The 16,713-nt window shown below is 33.8% G+C and overlaps 2 protein-coding genes across 3 annotated transcripts in view; one reads left to right on the top strand and one right to left on the bottom strand.

Moving 5' to 3' along the window:
- LOC105328414 (cytosolic carboxypeptidase 1) overlaps positions 1 to 6,662 on the bottom strand; it is a 30,494-nt gene extending 23,832 nt beyond the window's left edge. Inside the window, exons 1-3 of one of the 2 annotated variants that reach the window (XM_034467098.2) lie at positions 6,544 to 6,662; positions 1,856 to 1,928; positions 807 to 940 (exon numbers count right to left, since the gene is read on the bottom strand). In XM_034467098.2, the coding sequence (XP_034322989.1) occupies positions 807 to 940; positions 1,856 to 1,872 (151 nt within the window). In that variant the 5' untranslated portion in view covers positions 1,873 to 1,928; positions 6,544 to 6,662. Of the gene's footprint in view, positions 1 to 806; positions 941 to 1,855; positions 1,929 to 2,057; positions 2,446 to 6,543 lie in introns of those variants that run through there. The other variant, XM_034467100.2, reaches the window with a different exon arrangement.
- Positions 6,663 to 7,397: 735 nt separating this feature from the next.
- On the top strand, positions 7,398 to 14,817 carry LOC105328413 (NADH dehydrogenase [ubiquinone] iron-sulfur protein 4, mitochondrial). Its single transcript, XM_034467103.2, has 5 exons — positions 7,398 to 7,552; positions 10,799 to 10,889; positions 13,704 to 13,879; positions 14,422 to 14,495; positions 14,638 to 14,817. Exons 1-5 carry the CDS (start codon positions 7,488 to 7,490, stop codon positions 14,739 to 14,741), a joined length of 510 nt encoding a protein of 169 aa, XP_034322994.2. The 5' UTR covers positions 7,398 to 7,487; the 3' UTR covers positions 14,742 to 14,817.
- Positions 14,818 to 16,713: the final 1,896 nt, after the last annotated feature.

Here is a 16,713-nt window from a genome sequence, read left to right as displayed (position 1 = left end):
ACCTTAATTAACTTGAAACTTATTATTCTGCATGACAAGATTGGGGTGCACATTAGTGTTTAAATCGCTGAGTATTTATTCACCTAATTCTTGAACATGGGAATTCTCACTCATCCACTAAATCTTTGATACCAGGCTCTATAAGTGGAAGAAATTATTCCACTTCGTGAAAGTGTATGTACAATGCATAAAAGTGGGTTGTAATTTCATTTGATTTTCGGATCATAAATTTTATTAGAATGAAACCTCTCCATTTTAAGCAATTGTAAATTTCTAAATTCTGAAGCAATTCTTTTTCAAAACAATATTAAATGTTATAGATTAATACACACACAAAAATATATAATCAACACTCTTTCTCTCTCCTCCCTCTCTCTCTTTCTCTGCAAAACACTTAACAAATCAATTGTTTAAATGAACAACCCAGAAACAATGAAAGGCTAAAAATAAACACAAAAAACGATAAAACAAAAAAGGTAGCCCAATCTTTGACACATTTATAGGAGAAGCTATTGATTATTTTCCCTCAGTCCTGTACAAAAAAGCCCTCCCAGGGTGCTGCAGCAATGATGATAGGGTGGGAACGAGTACAACAGTGTTGGTAGGTGTGAGGGTCAGCAATGATGAGTGGGTGGGGATGAGTGTTGGTAAGGGTGAGGGTCAGCAATGATGAGTGGGTGGGGATGAGTGTTGGTAGGGGATTAGGGTCAGCAATGATGAGTGGGTGGGGATGAGTGTTGGTAGGGGGTTAGGGTCAGCAATGATGAGTGGGTGGGGATGAGTGTTGGTAGGGGGTGAGGGCCTACCTTGTGAGTTGAGGATCTGATGTATCTTTGAGGTGACATATCGAATGGTCTGAAGGTCCTCCGTGCTGGTCTGATTCCGGGCCTGCTTACCCCCGATCTTCTCCAGCTGCTGGAACAGGGTCTGTAGTCGCGACCTACAGTACACCCCCAAAAGTAAAGTCATATCTTACACAACAGTACATACTGTCAAGTATCACGCATCACATACAAAAAACACAGTACACCCGGGCCACAATATCAAGGAGAGGTTTTAAAAATCACGTATACATTAAAGTATTTTAATTAACAACAATCAATGTATTACAAGAACATGCCAATTACATTAAGCTATGGTAGCAAGGGACAGTTTCGGATAAAGTACCCGTCAATATTTTTGTAAAATTGAGAGTTGCTGTACTTGAAGGCTTATGAGTGTTGCTAAAATTCATGAAATGATTTTTAATGATTATCATTAGTTAGAGGGTGTCTCTTGTTGAAATTGATATGCAATATGTAGGCCCCATATGTTAGGTACATAAGAATCAGAAGTAAAATGCAAAACCTACGGCTATGACTGTTGTGTTGACTTTACACAGTGAAATTGCAAATTACAGACGGGAGGTAAAATAACACGAAAAGTAGGTGGATGGGACATTGTCAACTATACACCGGTAAGTTTCTGACATGTGATAGTGCAACTCTGCAGGGAATTAGCTGGGGGAGGTCTAAAAAGCTGAAAAATCATAAAAAATTAGCAAAATATGAAAGGGTCAAAATCTCATAAAAACCAGATGTAGAGAATTGTACAGGTTTTGACTAGTAATTTTCTTCAGAAATTGGTGACTGGCCTTATAGAGAGTGAATTAAAGGTATTTGTGCTGAATGGGAACTGAGGAAATTCTAGTTACAGAGTTCCGAAGACATGCATCCCTTGGCTACAATGAATTGTATCAAAAAAACTGTCCCGTGTCACCTATACACTTATACAATAATAAAATTTCTAAAGTGATCACAAGAACATTCATTCAAAATTTCTCAGTACATGCAATTATAAGTACAGTTATACTTACCCGACACTTCTCTCCATGTCTGTTTGATGTCCTACAGTCTGGGTGTTCTAACTCAACATATCTTGGCAAAAGTCTGAAAGTCAAGGATACAGAGAATATAATGCTTCACAGCTTTCAGTGTGCAGACTTAAGTATTAGACTGTATTAGTGTACACTTCAGCACATAAATAATGGGTCTGAAATGTGTAACTCTCTTCTTTACCAGCCAACTAAACCTCCAGTGGAGTCACTAAAACATCATTAAAGTGTATTGATTGCCAAGAAACACATGAAACCTTAATCACCCTGGTACATCTCATTCAGAATAACAGTTCTCTCTCACATAACAGGCTTTTAACTTTCAATTATTGAGAGCCATACCTTCAACAAAAGAGTGTTTGGCCTGAGAGGCCTTCATGCTATTGTCACAAGAGGGTTTGGCTTACACTGTCACCCCATTGCAGTCTATGATAGCACTAGACTGCCTTTATTATCAGCAAAAAGTGAAGGTTGTCCATTCACACAATGCTCTGAATAAATACTGTACATCACTCAACAAATCAATATCTTTATAAGCACACAGGGTTTTAAAAAAATGTCTCAGTAAGTTTTCTGCATGATAAAAAAATAATTAAGGCCTTCATTGGGAAATATGTGTCCATGTCCTTGTAACGTACATACACATTGAAGCCAAAGATGTCCAACAGTCGAAGAAAGTCGGTCATCAAAAGTTCATAGGATAATCCCGACTGATGTGTATAAATGTATTCGGGGAGTAATTCCTACATTCTATTAATTACGCTAGCTCCTGAACACCACAGATTACACTTATCCCATTCCTGTTCATTTAAAAAGTCAAACCATAAACAAGTCCAATCCCCAATGTTTATTCCTACCACAAGGAGATCTGTGTCACAGTCAATGTTCAAGAAATTCAACATTACAGAGTCTTTTTATAAATCATTTATTTTTATGATAATTATGTACATAATGAGCTTTATTTAAAGCTGCTAAAACATGGGCATTTATAAAGACACTTTATTAAACTATTTATAATAAAATATATGTATCAATTTCTGTGACTTAATTTACCCAATATAAGTCGATTGAAAATTACTATTCCTCTTGATGATAGCTGGTCTATTAAGTTCAATTTAAATAATGAACAACATAAACTGAGTAGTGTCACATTATAAACAGAGAAATGTCTTGACAATGCTTGTTTGTTTGTTGGAAAGATTTCTTGTAATTGTAAGGAAGACCTAATCTGCCTTGTTGTTTTGTATATGGGACCAAAGGAACCAACTCCTTCTGTTATCGTAGCTCAAATAGTTTTCATTACTTACTAGACAAAACTAAAAGAATATGCTCATATTTTATGATCAGGTGAAAAGAGCTTGTTGATATTCCTGTCAATAATTATTCAGACATAGTAATGCACATTGATCAATATCTTCTAAAGAACACATTCAAACTACTAGTCAGTGAGAAGATTGATTTAACTTATTTACTTAACACTTCCTCTTCAAATTATTCACAAATGTGATTTATGGGAATTTAGCTCTGAATTGAGACACTGATATATTTCAGAGATCTATCATGTCTATGCATAAATTTGTTTATTTCTATGGTAATTATATAGATGTTTCAAATCATGGGGGATAAAATGGATACAAAATATATACTATATTTGTTACATCAAACCTGCTCTTATTTTTATTGATTTATACAGAAATTACTGGATATAACTAAGATTGCCAGTGACATGTCAATGACTAAAAAATCTGTATAGAGTCCTCTCATCCCAGAAATCATTGGTCATATATCAATGTTAGCGTAAATAAAATGACTTACAGAATAGAATAGAGTAGAATAGAGTAGAATAGAATAGAATAGAATACTGGGGTATTAAATACCACTTTTTATATATTTGGTTGTTGAGTTGGTCCTTGAAATTAAATGTTGATTGCTTTGCTAATGACAAATTGTATTGATAAGAACCTAAGCCAGAAATTTACAGAATCCTGAAGCTGCGTTCACTTTATCCATACAAATGGGTGCCAGTGAATACTAATGAAGCCACAGTGATACATGTTTATCCAAATACACTGAATGTCTGTCATATACAAGACAAATTTTCTTGCACGTTTCCCATATTGAACTGTGAAAATAAACCTGTGTCAGTTTCTGTCTTCAGTATATGGTGTAATTTTGGCTAATTTCTTGAAAAGCTATAATACTTTTTATTACATCGTATGATAATACGTAAAGGAACTTTTTCATGTTTTTCAATATTTTTTTTATGAATAATGACATATACAATAAATGCCATAATACCATGGTGATCCATGTACATGTATAAGTAATTAAGTATAATCAGTGTATTTAATACATGTATTACATGTACATGTAGCATTGAACATAGTTTAATTCCCTTGCATATAAAGTGACTGCCATGTAATATACAGCAAATTGACAGAATTTGTCATTGACTAATTATTGCAAGTTCTCCCTTCAAATTGTGGTGTCACCAGTTAACTGTTTTAACATCTCTTATTGACACGCCATCCCTTTTTACCTGAAGAAACTATATAACAGATTTCTTACAATAGTTATCTTATCATTCGTGTACTGTCATTAGCAATACCAAATCTCCATATTAGACTTTGTACCGTACTTTTATTTTTCAACCTGACAAGCTATCCAGATGGAAAGAGCAATCTTTTGATTTTTTTCACATTGAATAATATTGAATGAATATGGTTAATAAACCCTGTTTTTTTTTCAATATTGAATGATTGACGGAAAATGTGATGCAAGGATATCTTGGGACAGAGTATCTGAAATGAAAATCCAGATTTAAGGGTATTCCGCACCTATGGAAAAAGTTTTGCATACAACGAAGCCTAAACTTCTATATACCTCAGAGTTAGAGTGAAATGAAAATCCAGATTTAAGGGTATTCCGCACCTTTGGAAAAAGTTTTGCATACAACGAAGCCCAAACTTCTATATACCTCAGAGTTAGAGTGTATGGGATGTGTTTGGCTTGAAAATGGCAGAAAAAAGATTGAAATTTGAGGGAAAATCAACTTTTAAAAATTAATTGCTATCAATACAAAGAAAAGTTCCTACTGTATTTACAACTTGGTCAGTAAAATGAAGCTATACTAATGCAAATTTGATGACCCTTAATATTGAAATAGCAGACAGCATTTGCACACTAAAATTAAATAGGAAAAAACCCACTTCTTCAGAGATTGGCTTTTTCATCAAACGTTACTCTGATGATGACAAGACAAATAAATAAACTGCAACCGTGTTATTTCCATTTTACTGGTTGATAGTCATAAATTAGCTTTAAGTCACCAGTAAGCTCTGAGAAAGCTCGAAAGGGGCCCTATAGTTTGATGTCTAGGCCTACTGTTCAACATCCAGAATAATAGCGAGCGCAGCTCGCCGGCGCACAGCGCCGGCGAGCAAAGCGAGCTCTAAGAACCAGTGTGCGCGGGAAAAAGAACGAGCTAAACCTACAGTTCATCAAACTAAATTTTTTGTCTACGTCCCATAATGCTCTCTAATGTTTTCACCCGTGGTGCTATACCAAAAATGGCCGACTTTTAACTCGTAATTTACGATGTCTTAAGGTTTGAAGACACGTTTAGAGTACTGCATATGCTTTTGCGAGACTCAAGAGATTTGTTAGTTGCTTCCATACCTTCGCATTGAGTCGAGATACGTAAACAAAGACGAACAAAGTTATGGATGACGTCACAGTGCTCTGGCGCTGTATTTCCCTCGATAAATTTAGAGGTGGATCAAACATCTGTTATGCGCGTACTAGCTATTTCAGTATAGAATGCTATACCTGTCTCATTGACATATGATTTGTTTTTTTTTAATATAGAGATTATTTAAATATATACTAGCAAGAGCCATACTTTACTGTCATATCGATTCATTTTTAAGCTAATTAATGTGCATGCATGTACAGTAGACAGGTAAGTATATGATTAACGTTATATCAGTAGGGAGGAAATAAACAATAGGATATTTTGAACTAAATAAAAAGGAATAAAGAGAAAAAATAAACAGTTAAAAAATTTATGTAGATATTGCATATAGTCAAACCAATACATTTAAAAGTGGGAAATTACACACCTACAAACAGGAACCGGACACACACACTCTCTCTCTCTCTCTCTCTCTCTCTCTGGAGAGGGGTAGGGGGTTGCACTGTATGTATCATGACCATTAAAATTAGTACATTTGCCCTGGCATACTTATTGTAGAGAAATAATCTCTCAAAAATTCTTTGACGTTCGTTGATACCTATATTTAAATAACACTAGATTGACAATGATGCATGATGCAAGGTATGTGTAATTTTTGCTGCGCTCGCCAGAACGGTAGTACCGTAAAACATATTAATTTTAAAAACTTAAGTCTTTGTTCAAAACGTAAACAATCAATATGCGCTGTCACTAAATAACAAATACTTATTTTAAAAACAAATGGCATAATGGATAAGAGCAAAGAATAAGGAATATCAAATACACTGCTGATGCATGATCAAACCAGCAAGCTAAAATTATTTCATAAAACGTCATTTTTGGCACAGACGAGTGACAGGCATGCAAAACGCGGTTTGGATATAAGAACAAGTTTTATCTCAGCTGTTAGGGGTAAAATATATTTTGTGTGACTTACCAGGTACTTTTGAAAGTATAATCACATTTTAACAAAGCCGAAAAACTTTCAAAGAATTAAACTTGGACAGACATGTTGTTTTTCAGTTGTCACGATAGAGGCGCCACCTGTTATTTAGAAACAGATTGTGCCAGAAATTATTCGTATTTAACAACATGTTGCGCCATATTTTCTTCGTACTACATGTAAATTGAAAATCAGTGTATAACTATTTGCTTTGTAAATCAAATGTGATTATTATATTTATTTTATCACACTTTTAATTTGAGCCGATGTATGCATATCAGTGTGCATGTTCAATTCTGCACGTTTATATATGTGCAAAGACATTTATTAATTATTTGTTCGATTTTTTTAATCGTTTGTTCGATTTTAACGAACTAAAAAATGGTAATAGAGAAATGCATGCTTATATAACATAAAATGAAATTTCAGTTAAAATTGCATCTTGTTTCGAGCAGGGACGTACATGTATACTAGTTATAGAGTTAAGTGCATATAGCTAGTTTCAAAAGACACACATTTAATCCAAAGAAGACAATAATTGTAAACTTATCTTATTTACCAATTTTTTTTTGTGCAAATTTCGGATAATCGGCTCAAAAATTTACAGCGGCAATCTGAAACATACAGGTAGTTATATTTTATGGTTTAAAAATTTATTTCAATGAATTTATTTTCACTTTTATGTAGTCAAAATTGATATTAGTTTTGTTTAAATTCCGTTTCTTTCGTTTCTAATTTTGGTTTCGTTTCGTTTGGTTTCGTTTCGATTGGTTTGGTTTCGTTTCGATTGGTTTCGTTTCGTTCGATTTCGTTTCGTTTCGTTTCGTTTCGATTTCGTTTCGCACTTTACAGGCGCCCAAAAATTGTACGACTTGTCCAGAAAAAAACCCCTAAATGAGTTATCTTTCTTGTTGAGCTCTCTTGTTTAACCATCAACAATGTCGTTGGTCACCAAAACTGGCCTTCGATGTTTTACACGACTGATTCCACAGATTGAATCGAGGTAATTCACATCACAAAATATGTGTGTTAAAACTTTAAAAATTTACTTATTTTAAAAGGTTGTTTACAGTGATTAAAGAGTTTTGTTCGAATTTCCTCTGGTGTTTTTGGGTCTTGCATTTGATTTCCAAGATTTCTATTACTTTAACCCTGCTTTTATATTATTACATAAATCATAATATATATATAGCTTATATTTTAAGACAATAACCATGTGTTTTATATATACTTGAAGAAAGAGGAAGAGAGAGTCAGAGTAGAAATCCATATTAAAAAGAGTAAAATTATTTCCTATAAACATGAATCAAAAAGTTGTTTTGAAAATTCTCAAATTATGTTGGATGAAAAACATATGCTGCCAAAAAATCCCCCCTTAAACATAAGAATTACTGCTGGAGATGTGCATAGAAACAGGATATATTATGCTCACCTGTCTTTTTTTGTCAAATTTGAACAATTGACATCAAAGAAACTGGGCGTGCAAAATTGTAAGTTTGCAGGAATCATTGACATGAATCAATTGGAATTTTAATGTCCATAACCTCGATATGCTCTATGTACAGGTTTAAACAAAAATTGATTACTCAAACAGTCAAACTAAATTATGTTGAGAGTTGAAGTACATGTCTATTTTGTCTATTAAAAAAAACCTGACAAACTCTGTAAAAAGGACACTGAGGGGTAAACCGATAAAAAATTATACTGAAAATATTAATGCATATATATTTTAATTCAGGTATATTGTATATCTTAATAAACTAGTAATAAGGACAAGAAAATAGTGTTCGTACGGCAGAAGTAAATAACGACAAATTAAAATATTCCGGTATTTTATTTTTTAACATAATGTAATACCAACATACATTTAAAAAAAAAGAAGTTAAAAAAAAAAAAAGAGAATCACCAGGAGGATTTGAACCTAAAACATTTCATGTCACTAATCCAGTACGAAACCAGTGAGCCATGCAAGACTTTTAAGTCGGCGGTATAAAGTAGTGTTTGAAACAACATCGTCATATCTCTGGACTTTATTTTCTATCCTCCAAAACATATTTTGAAAAAGTGAATATTTAGTCATCTGTAGGTCTTCTCTCCATCATTTTTTAAAAAGCATCATTTTTAATGTTGAAATAGGTCTTCTTTACACATTTCAAATTTGTGGAGATAAGACCCAGAGACAACAAAATCATTTTAAAACAGCTGTAAATAAGTTGGATTTTGCATCAATTCCGTCGTTTTGCTATGTATAGACCCATATTATGATAAAACCTTTTGCATTTAAAATTTTTTTCTACCAATTCTACATCCAACAGAAACCAAATAATGGTTATATTTGAAAAATATGCATAATTAATTGATGAAATTTTCACTCTCCTTGTGTGCCCAGATTCCTGCCGAGTCTACATCTTAAGTGCCCACTTTTTTTAGCATAAACAGGTCTGGTACAATCACTAAATTTAGCTGCATATCTTGAATTACCTACATAGCTTACTTTCCTACCAGAAGTAGGTTTATTTAGCCACTTAGCTTTTGTACAAATATTTGCACTTGAGTGCAGCAAAAATTTTCAAGTTGGTGTAAGCTTCCAAATCTGTTAAAAGTTGGAGCTGATCAGAAAACAGTCCATGGAAATCACTCTGGAAAATGTTGCTCCTTCAATTCTAAGTTAGAGCTGACCTGAAAACAATTCATGAAAAAATCGCTCTGAGAAAGGCTCCTCCTTCAGAGCAATTGCAATTAAAGTTCTGAAAAGTTTCTAATGAAATAACAAAGAAAACCAGTTTTGGTTTACATGATTAGTATCGTAATTATAATTCAGCACTAGTGAAGTAGTAGTACAAAATCATGCCTCATAATCATAGCACCTAAGGTGTCATACAGCTACTCAAACAATGGAAATGCATGTTTTGCTTAAACCTGCTCCAAAGCAGCAATGTATTAATTCTCCTTGCTCTGGGTGGCTTTTTAAAACTACATAGTTCAAATATAAGTTTTCACTTCCTTGCAACTTCTTGTCTGATATAAAAATGCATAATTGCATAAAAGTAGCTAAATAAACCTACTTCAGGTAGGTAAACAAAGCTAAATAGGTTGTTCGAGCTGCGTAGCTACATTAAGAGGGAGTTAGGGCCCTGCTCTGCAGGCACCCTATAGTGATCAGTCTGTCCGTTTGTCCACTGGTCCGTCCTTCCGTCCATCCATCCAAGATGGCTTGTCCAGAGCATATTTTCTCTCCCATTGGCCCAATCAGGCTTATACTTCACCCACAGAGTGCCTTAAAGGGTGTGTAATGACCTAAAACTGCTCTTGAACCATGTTTCTAGGTCTAAGGTTAAGGTCATAGCAGAATTATATGAAAAATCCTTGTCCGGAGCATATCGTCTCTCCCCTTGGTCCAATCTAGCTCATACTTCACTCACAGAGTCAATGGTCATAGGGTGTACAGTGATCTTGAAAAAGTTTGTAGGTCAAGGTCATATCGGACCGAGCACAAACCTTTTTTTCAGAGCATATATACTTTCTCAGAGCTTAAACAGACAATAAACAAAGCTTATAAATAACGGGTGTGTAGTGACCTTGAACCAATTTTCAAGGTCAAAAGTGAAGATCATAGCAGAATTACTATGAAAAATCCTTGTCCTAAGCATATCTTCTCTTCCTTTTCTCCAATCTGGCTCATACTTCACTCACATAGTGCCTTTGATTAAAGGGTATGCAGTGACTTTATATGATGTTGGTAGATAAAGTGTCAAAGTCATATCAGATCAAACAAAAATCCTTTTTTTAAGAGCATATATACACTCTCCACTTAGTCCTTTTTGGCTAATACCGTACTTAATCAGAGCTGTTGGTTAATGACGTCCAGTTACCTTGAACCAAGTCAATGTGAAGGTCATAGCAAATCTCTTTATAATCAGTTTTAGATCATAGATTATTTCCCATTTGGTTAATCTGTTCAGATTGAACAAAAATACCTGTATGTAAGGGGTATTGAGATTGAATAAGACGTTCTATGCCAGGTGGAAAATTTCGAAGTTATAGGTCAAAGTCAAAGCAAAATTCTGAAATTCTTTTCATCATATTGTCCACTATGTAAGCGGGGCCCTTTGAGATGGTCACCATCTCAATATTGTCTAGTTATTGAATATTGAATCTGACCTGACATATTTGATCACAAATTTGCTTTGCATTGTATCACAGTGTTGATTTGATTGTATTAGATTTTATTTCTGTTTGACGTCTACAGGGGCTACTCAACCAAAGACGACCTCCGCTCTGTTGTAGGACCCAACGTAAAACCTATGGATGATAAAAGACAGATAATGGTGCCGGAACAGGTACAAAGCCCCGTCACTCATTCAAAAGAAATGGAGGTTTATTGGTCTATGTATGGTGAAAAAAAACTTAAAGTTTTGTTAATATTGTTACAGAAGCTGACGTAGCATGTAGAGTCCTTAACTGAGGATGTTATTTTTCTATGTTTAGCTTGCAGTATACTGTTAATATATGTTTATCTCTGATGTTATGTAGGAATAATTACTTTTGACATATGATTTGTCTTTTTCAAAGCTATGTGCCACATTTAATGAATCTTTTTAAAGAAAGAAATGTTTATGTTTTTTTATCAAGCTACATCATTTATAAACTGTCTGCAAATTATACAATCTAATTTAAATGCTTTTTAGCTCCCCGAGACAAAGTCAGGGGGAGCTTATGCTATACCCCTGGCGTCGGCGTCCGGACCTGGTTAAAGTTTTTGTTGCAGGTTTTGTATCTAAGTTATTACTTATCCTAACTTCACCAAACTTGCATGGATGATGCATCTGGACCTACTTATGGACTTGAAAGACATAAATACTGAATCTGAATCCTGAATTTCAGATGCTGGAGGAGGTTAAGGTTTTTGGAGCAGGTTAAAGTTTTTGGTGCAGGTGCCCTTTGATAGCAATATCTAAGTTACTACTGGTCCTAACGTCACCAAACTTGCATGGATGGTGCGTCTTATGATAATGATGCACCAGACAGGCTTGAATGCTGAATCTGAGCAATAGGTTTCGGATGCTGGAGGAGGTCAAGGTGTTAAGAGCTGGTTAAAGTTTTTGAAACAGGTGCCCTCTGATGATGAATTCTTAGTAATTACTGGTCCTAACTTCACCAAACTTGCATGGATGGTGTGTCTTTGTGATACTGAAGCACCTGGCAGGCTTGCCCTCAACCACAGTCAATATTTGTATAATATTATCAATATGAAATTGTATTATATGATATTGTATTATATAATATTTTACTATATCACACGATATTGTATCACATGATATGATATTATATTATATCATATTATGTATCAAATATGATACAGTATCATACAATATAATATCATTTTATATTGTACAATATGATATCATGATATACAATATTGTGATGTATTATGTGATATGATATTGTATCATATAATACCATATTGTATCATATTATGTTTATGATATTGTATTATGTGATCAAAGACAATAATGTAAAACACAATACAATGTCATACATGTATCATATGTTACAATATCATATTTACATTCACTTTCTTTCCCCCTATTAAATTGCATTGATTGATTTGAGTGATATTTACGCATAGCACAGAAGACCCAATCACCAAATCTGGCATGTATGAATATATTCAGTCTTCCTTTATTAGTTCCTGGAAAACGTGACCGACTCTCTTCGCAACTTCAAACCGGATTAAGACCTGATATTATACATACACTGATTGATATTTCATTGGTGTAAATATATTTTAACAGTTAAATGAATTCAATTGATTAATGTCTTAGTATGCCAAATGTAAAATCATAAAAATACATACTTAAAAGTAGAATTGTGTAACAATAATTTAAAACGCTGTGGACTATTTTTGTCAGCATATTTCGGCTGTTCCAATGGCTCTTCGATTAATTGCGCATTACTTGTTGAAAAAGACAGAGACTTTAAAAAGTAAATCATATTTGCGGGAAGGGAATAAATATTAAAAAACATAAATATAAGCATTGAATCATTATTTTTTGAAAGATGTGGTCTCATTACTGCAACGGTGTGTGCAAACAAATTTTCATAACGCGCTAGTGCGCATTATTCAATTTGTATGCACACACCGTTGCAGTTATGAGACCACATCTTTCAAAAAATAATGATTCAATGCTTAAATATCTCATCATTATTTATTATGGTATTTTATTGTATTATATGATATATATTGTAAGTATGATAGGATGTAATATTGTAATTTATATTATTGTATTGATAAACATTGTATCTTATAATATCGTATGAAATGAACTTATGATTATCATACAATTTTTTAACAGATGATATATGATATTGTGTCAAAACAGTATCCAAGATCATAAAGTATGATTTTCATATAATATGATAAAGGTGGTCTCATACAGGTGATGCTTCATAAAGGTGATGCTTTGTAATCTTTGATTACCTATGTTTTAAAAAGTATTAAGAATTGAAATCTTAACACACTCAGTGTTTAGGCATGCCATACTTTGGGATCTATTTTCGTACCAATTGGACGTCATCTTCCTTATAATTGTCGACTGCTTATTTTGTATATTCACATCAGAGCAGGGGTATTACTAGTGAGAATTGGCTCACAGATATCTTGTTTACAATGTTTCAATATTGTAATGCTGCACAATGATATTTGTAATTCTCAACCTAAATTTGAAAGTCAGTAATATGCAAGGTACAGAGCTCATGTTTCTTTGTTATACATGTTTACAAAAATACTGGTAAAAGTTCTCTTTCAGGCCATTGATATTCTAGTGTTTTTCACATCCAATTTCATATAGAAACTGGTATTTTGTATCAAGCACTCAATTTTAAATGAAAGCATGGCTTGAGCAAAGAATTGTTAGCTCTGTATCTCACGTATAACTTGACAAATGACTCATAAATTTTGGTTGACTAATGCAAAAACTTTATTGAATCATTGTTAACATCAAAATAAGAAAAATAAAATTTGAAGTGTTATATACTGATCAAGAGTTATTTTTCTTTGTTTAGGAGGAAAGTGTAAGTTTCTGATGATGGGTTATATGTCTTTGTTAACATTATAGTGTTATTTTCTGATATTGTGTTATTTTGTTGTTTAGACTGATATCTCCTGCCTGACTGGGGTACCCGAGGAACACATCAAGACGCGTCGAGTCAAGATCTACGTGCCCGCTAAGAACGCGATGCAGTCGGGAGTGTTCGGAACAAGGCGATGGAAGATTGATTTTGATACTCGGGAAAGATGGGAAAATCCCTTGATGGGATGGACCTCCAGGTAACAGACCAAGGTCATGAACATGAGTATCAAAGGGAGATCTTGCTGGAACCAAGATATTTTTTTTTTTATAATTCATCATTGTAAAAGGGACTGATGACGATAGTTTTCATCACATAAGATTATGTTTTATAGTCTACAATACTGTGGAATCATTGAAATTTTTTGTCAATTTTCAACTTTTGATAGGTTCGTAGGAGTGTGAATTCAAGGATTAATATATCATTTATGAATTAACGCTGTGTTTCTATTCCATTGAAATGGAAATTCAAAGGGTGGGGGCATGTAATCTAAGAACTAATTTATCAGAAATTCTAATGTTTCTACAGTTTAATAAAAAAGCTCAGTGAAATAGCTGGTTTGTTTCAGAAGAACCTGTATACAGGCCATTTTATTAATGATACGTTACAATTTATTTATGTACATTTTTTATTATTTTCGTTCCAAGTTTAACAGGGATCTCCACCCTAAAACACTTATAAAATGTTTTACCTATTATAATAACCAAATACGAATTTAATATATTCCTTTTCTGTGACTAGCGGTGATCCACTTTCAAATATGGCGGTTGAGTTCAAATCCCCGGAAGATGCCATGGAATTCTGCGAAAAGAATGGTATGTCAATATCGTCTACACCAATTCCTGAGTTTATATCCTGTCAGAATCGTGTGTTTAATAATCAATTGACATATGCATCTACATTTGTCATTATGACAGGGTGACTTGTACTTTTAAAGTTTGTTTGATTTTTCCTCAGGCTGGGAGTATTACTTGGAGGAGAAGAAAGAGCCCAAATTTAAACCGAAATCTTACGGTGCCAACTTTAGCTGGAACAAGAAAACTAGAGTGTCTACCAAGTAGTGTTACAGAGACTCAAAGTGTTTCCATTTATATTAAACTGTAAATATTGGATATTAAATTTTCAAAGATACTTACAGTGGTATTTGTTTTGATTTTACAATGTTTATATCGATGCTTTTGTTAAATGTGTATCAAATTCAAAATCAAAGTACTGAAAATACTAGGAATGGTAGATTTCATTGTTTGAAAAATTATTTACTGAATATCAATACTAGTAGCAGGAAAAGTGATGGAACCTTGTGTTTGTAGTTCCTGACATCTAGATCTCTGTCAGCCTTTAAAAGTGATATTCTGATAACTTAAAAATGTCAATACAATATGTAAAATTTTTATGTCTGTGTTAAATAAAGACTTTGATACTGTGAATCATTAGAATTTGTGGTGGCTCAATTTTTCATGATATTCGTGGTGAGCCCTAACCCACGAATTAACACCCTCAATGAAAGGAAATTTAGAAAGAGTTGTCTTTGTTAATGAAACTGAACACCGATGCATCAACGAAATTACATCCCCTTGAATAAGCAAAAAAACCACAAGCCACAAAATTTGCCCCCCCCCCCCCCCCCCGCGGATTTAGATGGTCCCACAGTATTAGCAGTTCATAGAGGCTTGCAATTACAACTGTTCCAGAATAAACATATGGGCAGTGAATGTTACAGCAGAAAGGTATCCTTGTTTTGAATTGAAGAAATGCATACCGGTAATATTTTTATAAAACACCATGTAGGCAAGGGTTGTTTTTAATTTGCATTGTGTGGCATTTTTGGATATGTTTATTGTCAATTTTTTTTATACCAAAAGGAATACTGCCGCTATAAGGCCAGTAACACTGAGCTTGTCTTTATACTGGAAATTTTTATTATTAATGCATGGCATGACCAGATATGGAGAACTGTCATAGGTCAAATATGAACTAGCTTTTCGTTCTAAATATTTAAGTTATAAAATGCTTTTTTGGTGATTCGTGCGGAATATAAAAATACCGACAATGCAGAAAAAATACATAACCCGCCTTTTTTTTTGGGGGGGGGGGGGGGGGGGTTGCAATCGCCACTTTATTAATAACCCGCATGAATCACCAAAGAAAGCACTTATTCTTTATTTTTACATCTTTCAACAAATTAATGAATTCATCGTAAAAAGTGAGTGAAAGCTACTAAATTAACGTCAATGTACACCACTAACAGCTAAGTCGTCTTATACAGTGTTATATGAGAATTTGAGTCCGACATCATGATTATTCCGTGCAGTCCGTAAGTTTTCAGATGTTTCGACTGATCGATAAACTGGTAAAAACTGGATTGTGTAGAATTCAGTCCTGCCAGTTTCTATAGATATATGAATTACAATTAATATCCTTAAGAAATAGAGGGAATCATACTTAATGGATGTTAAATTAACACACTGAACTATATTGTATGTACACCGTACTTTTACTCACACAATATGGCTACTTTGAGTTTTTTTATCATACAGGTGTAATGGTGTTGGGTGTCGCAGAAACTGAACATACACGCAATGTTACCGGTGTTGGAAACAAAAGTTATTGAATTGTTAAATGTTACCCGCTGGTGAAGGATAAGCTAACCTAGCCACTACGTAGATATTTGTAGCCTAAATATTTTATGCTAAGGGTCAAATTCAAGATGGCGAGTGTGACTAAAATGGGTAGCGAAACCCGGGCCGGGCCGGGATTTTAGAAACTGATAACCGGGCTTTTGTTGATTTCTTAAAAAAATACTCACTTGTTCTGCACGAAATTTGCAGGAATACTTTATTACAACTTGTTTTGTCTTCGCTGAAATTTTTATTTTCACAGAATGAGTTTTTCAATATTCATTACACATTTTCATTTTCCAGGTGACTAAAATGGGTAGCGAGCCCGGGTTACACATTTTGGCGATATTAAGCGAATTACATTGTTGAATTTGGAAACTTGTTTATTTTATCATTGCTATTTAAGTTTAAATAC

Source organism: Magallana gigas, chromosome 6 (genome assembly GCF_963853765.1).
Source record: "Magallana gigas chromosome 6, xbMagGiga1.1, whole genome shotgun sequence".
Classification (NCBI taxonomy): Eukaryota; Metazoa; Mollusca; class Bivalvia; order Ostreida; family Ostreidae; genus Magallana; species Magallana gigas.
Note: the sequence above shows the minus strand (reverse complement) of the source record. Positions and strands in the feature narration are given on the sequence as shown.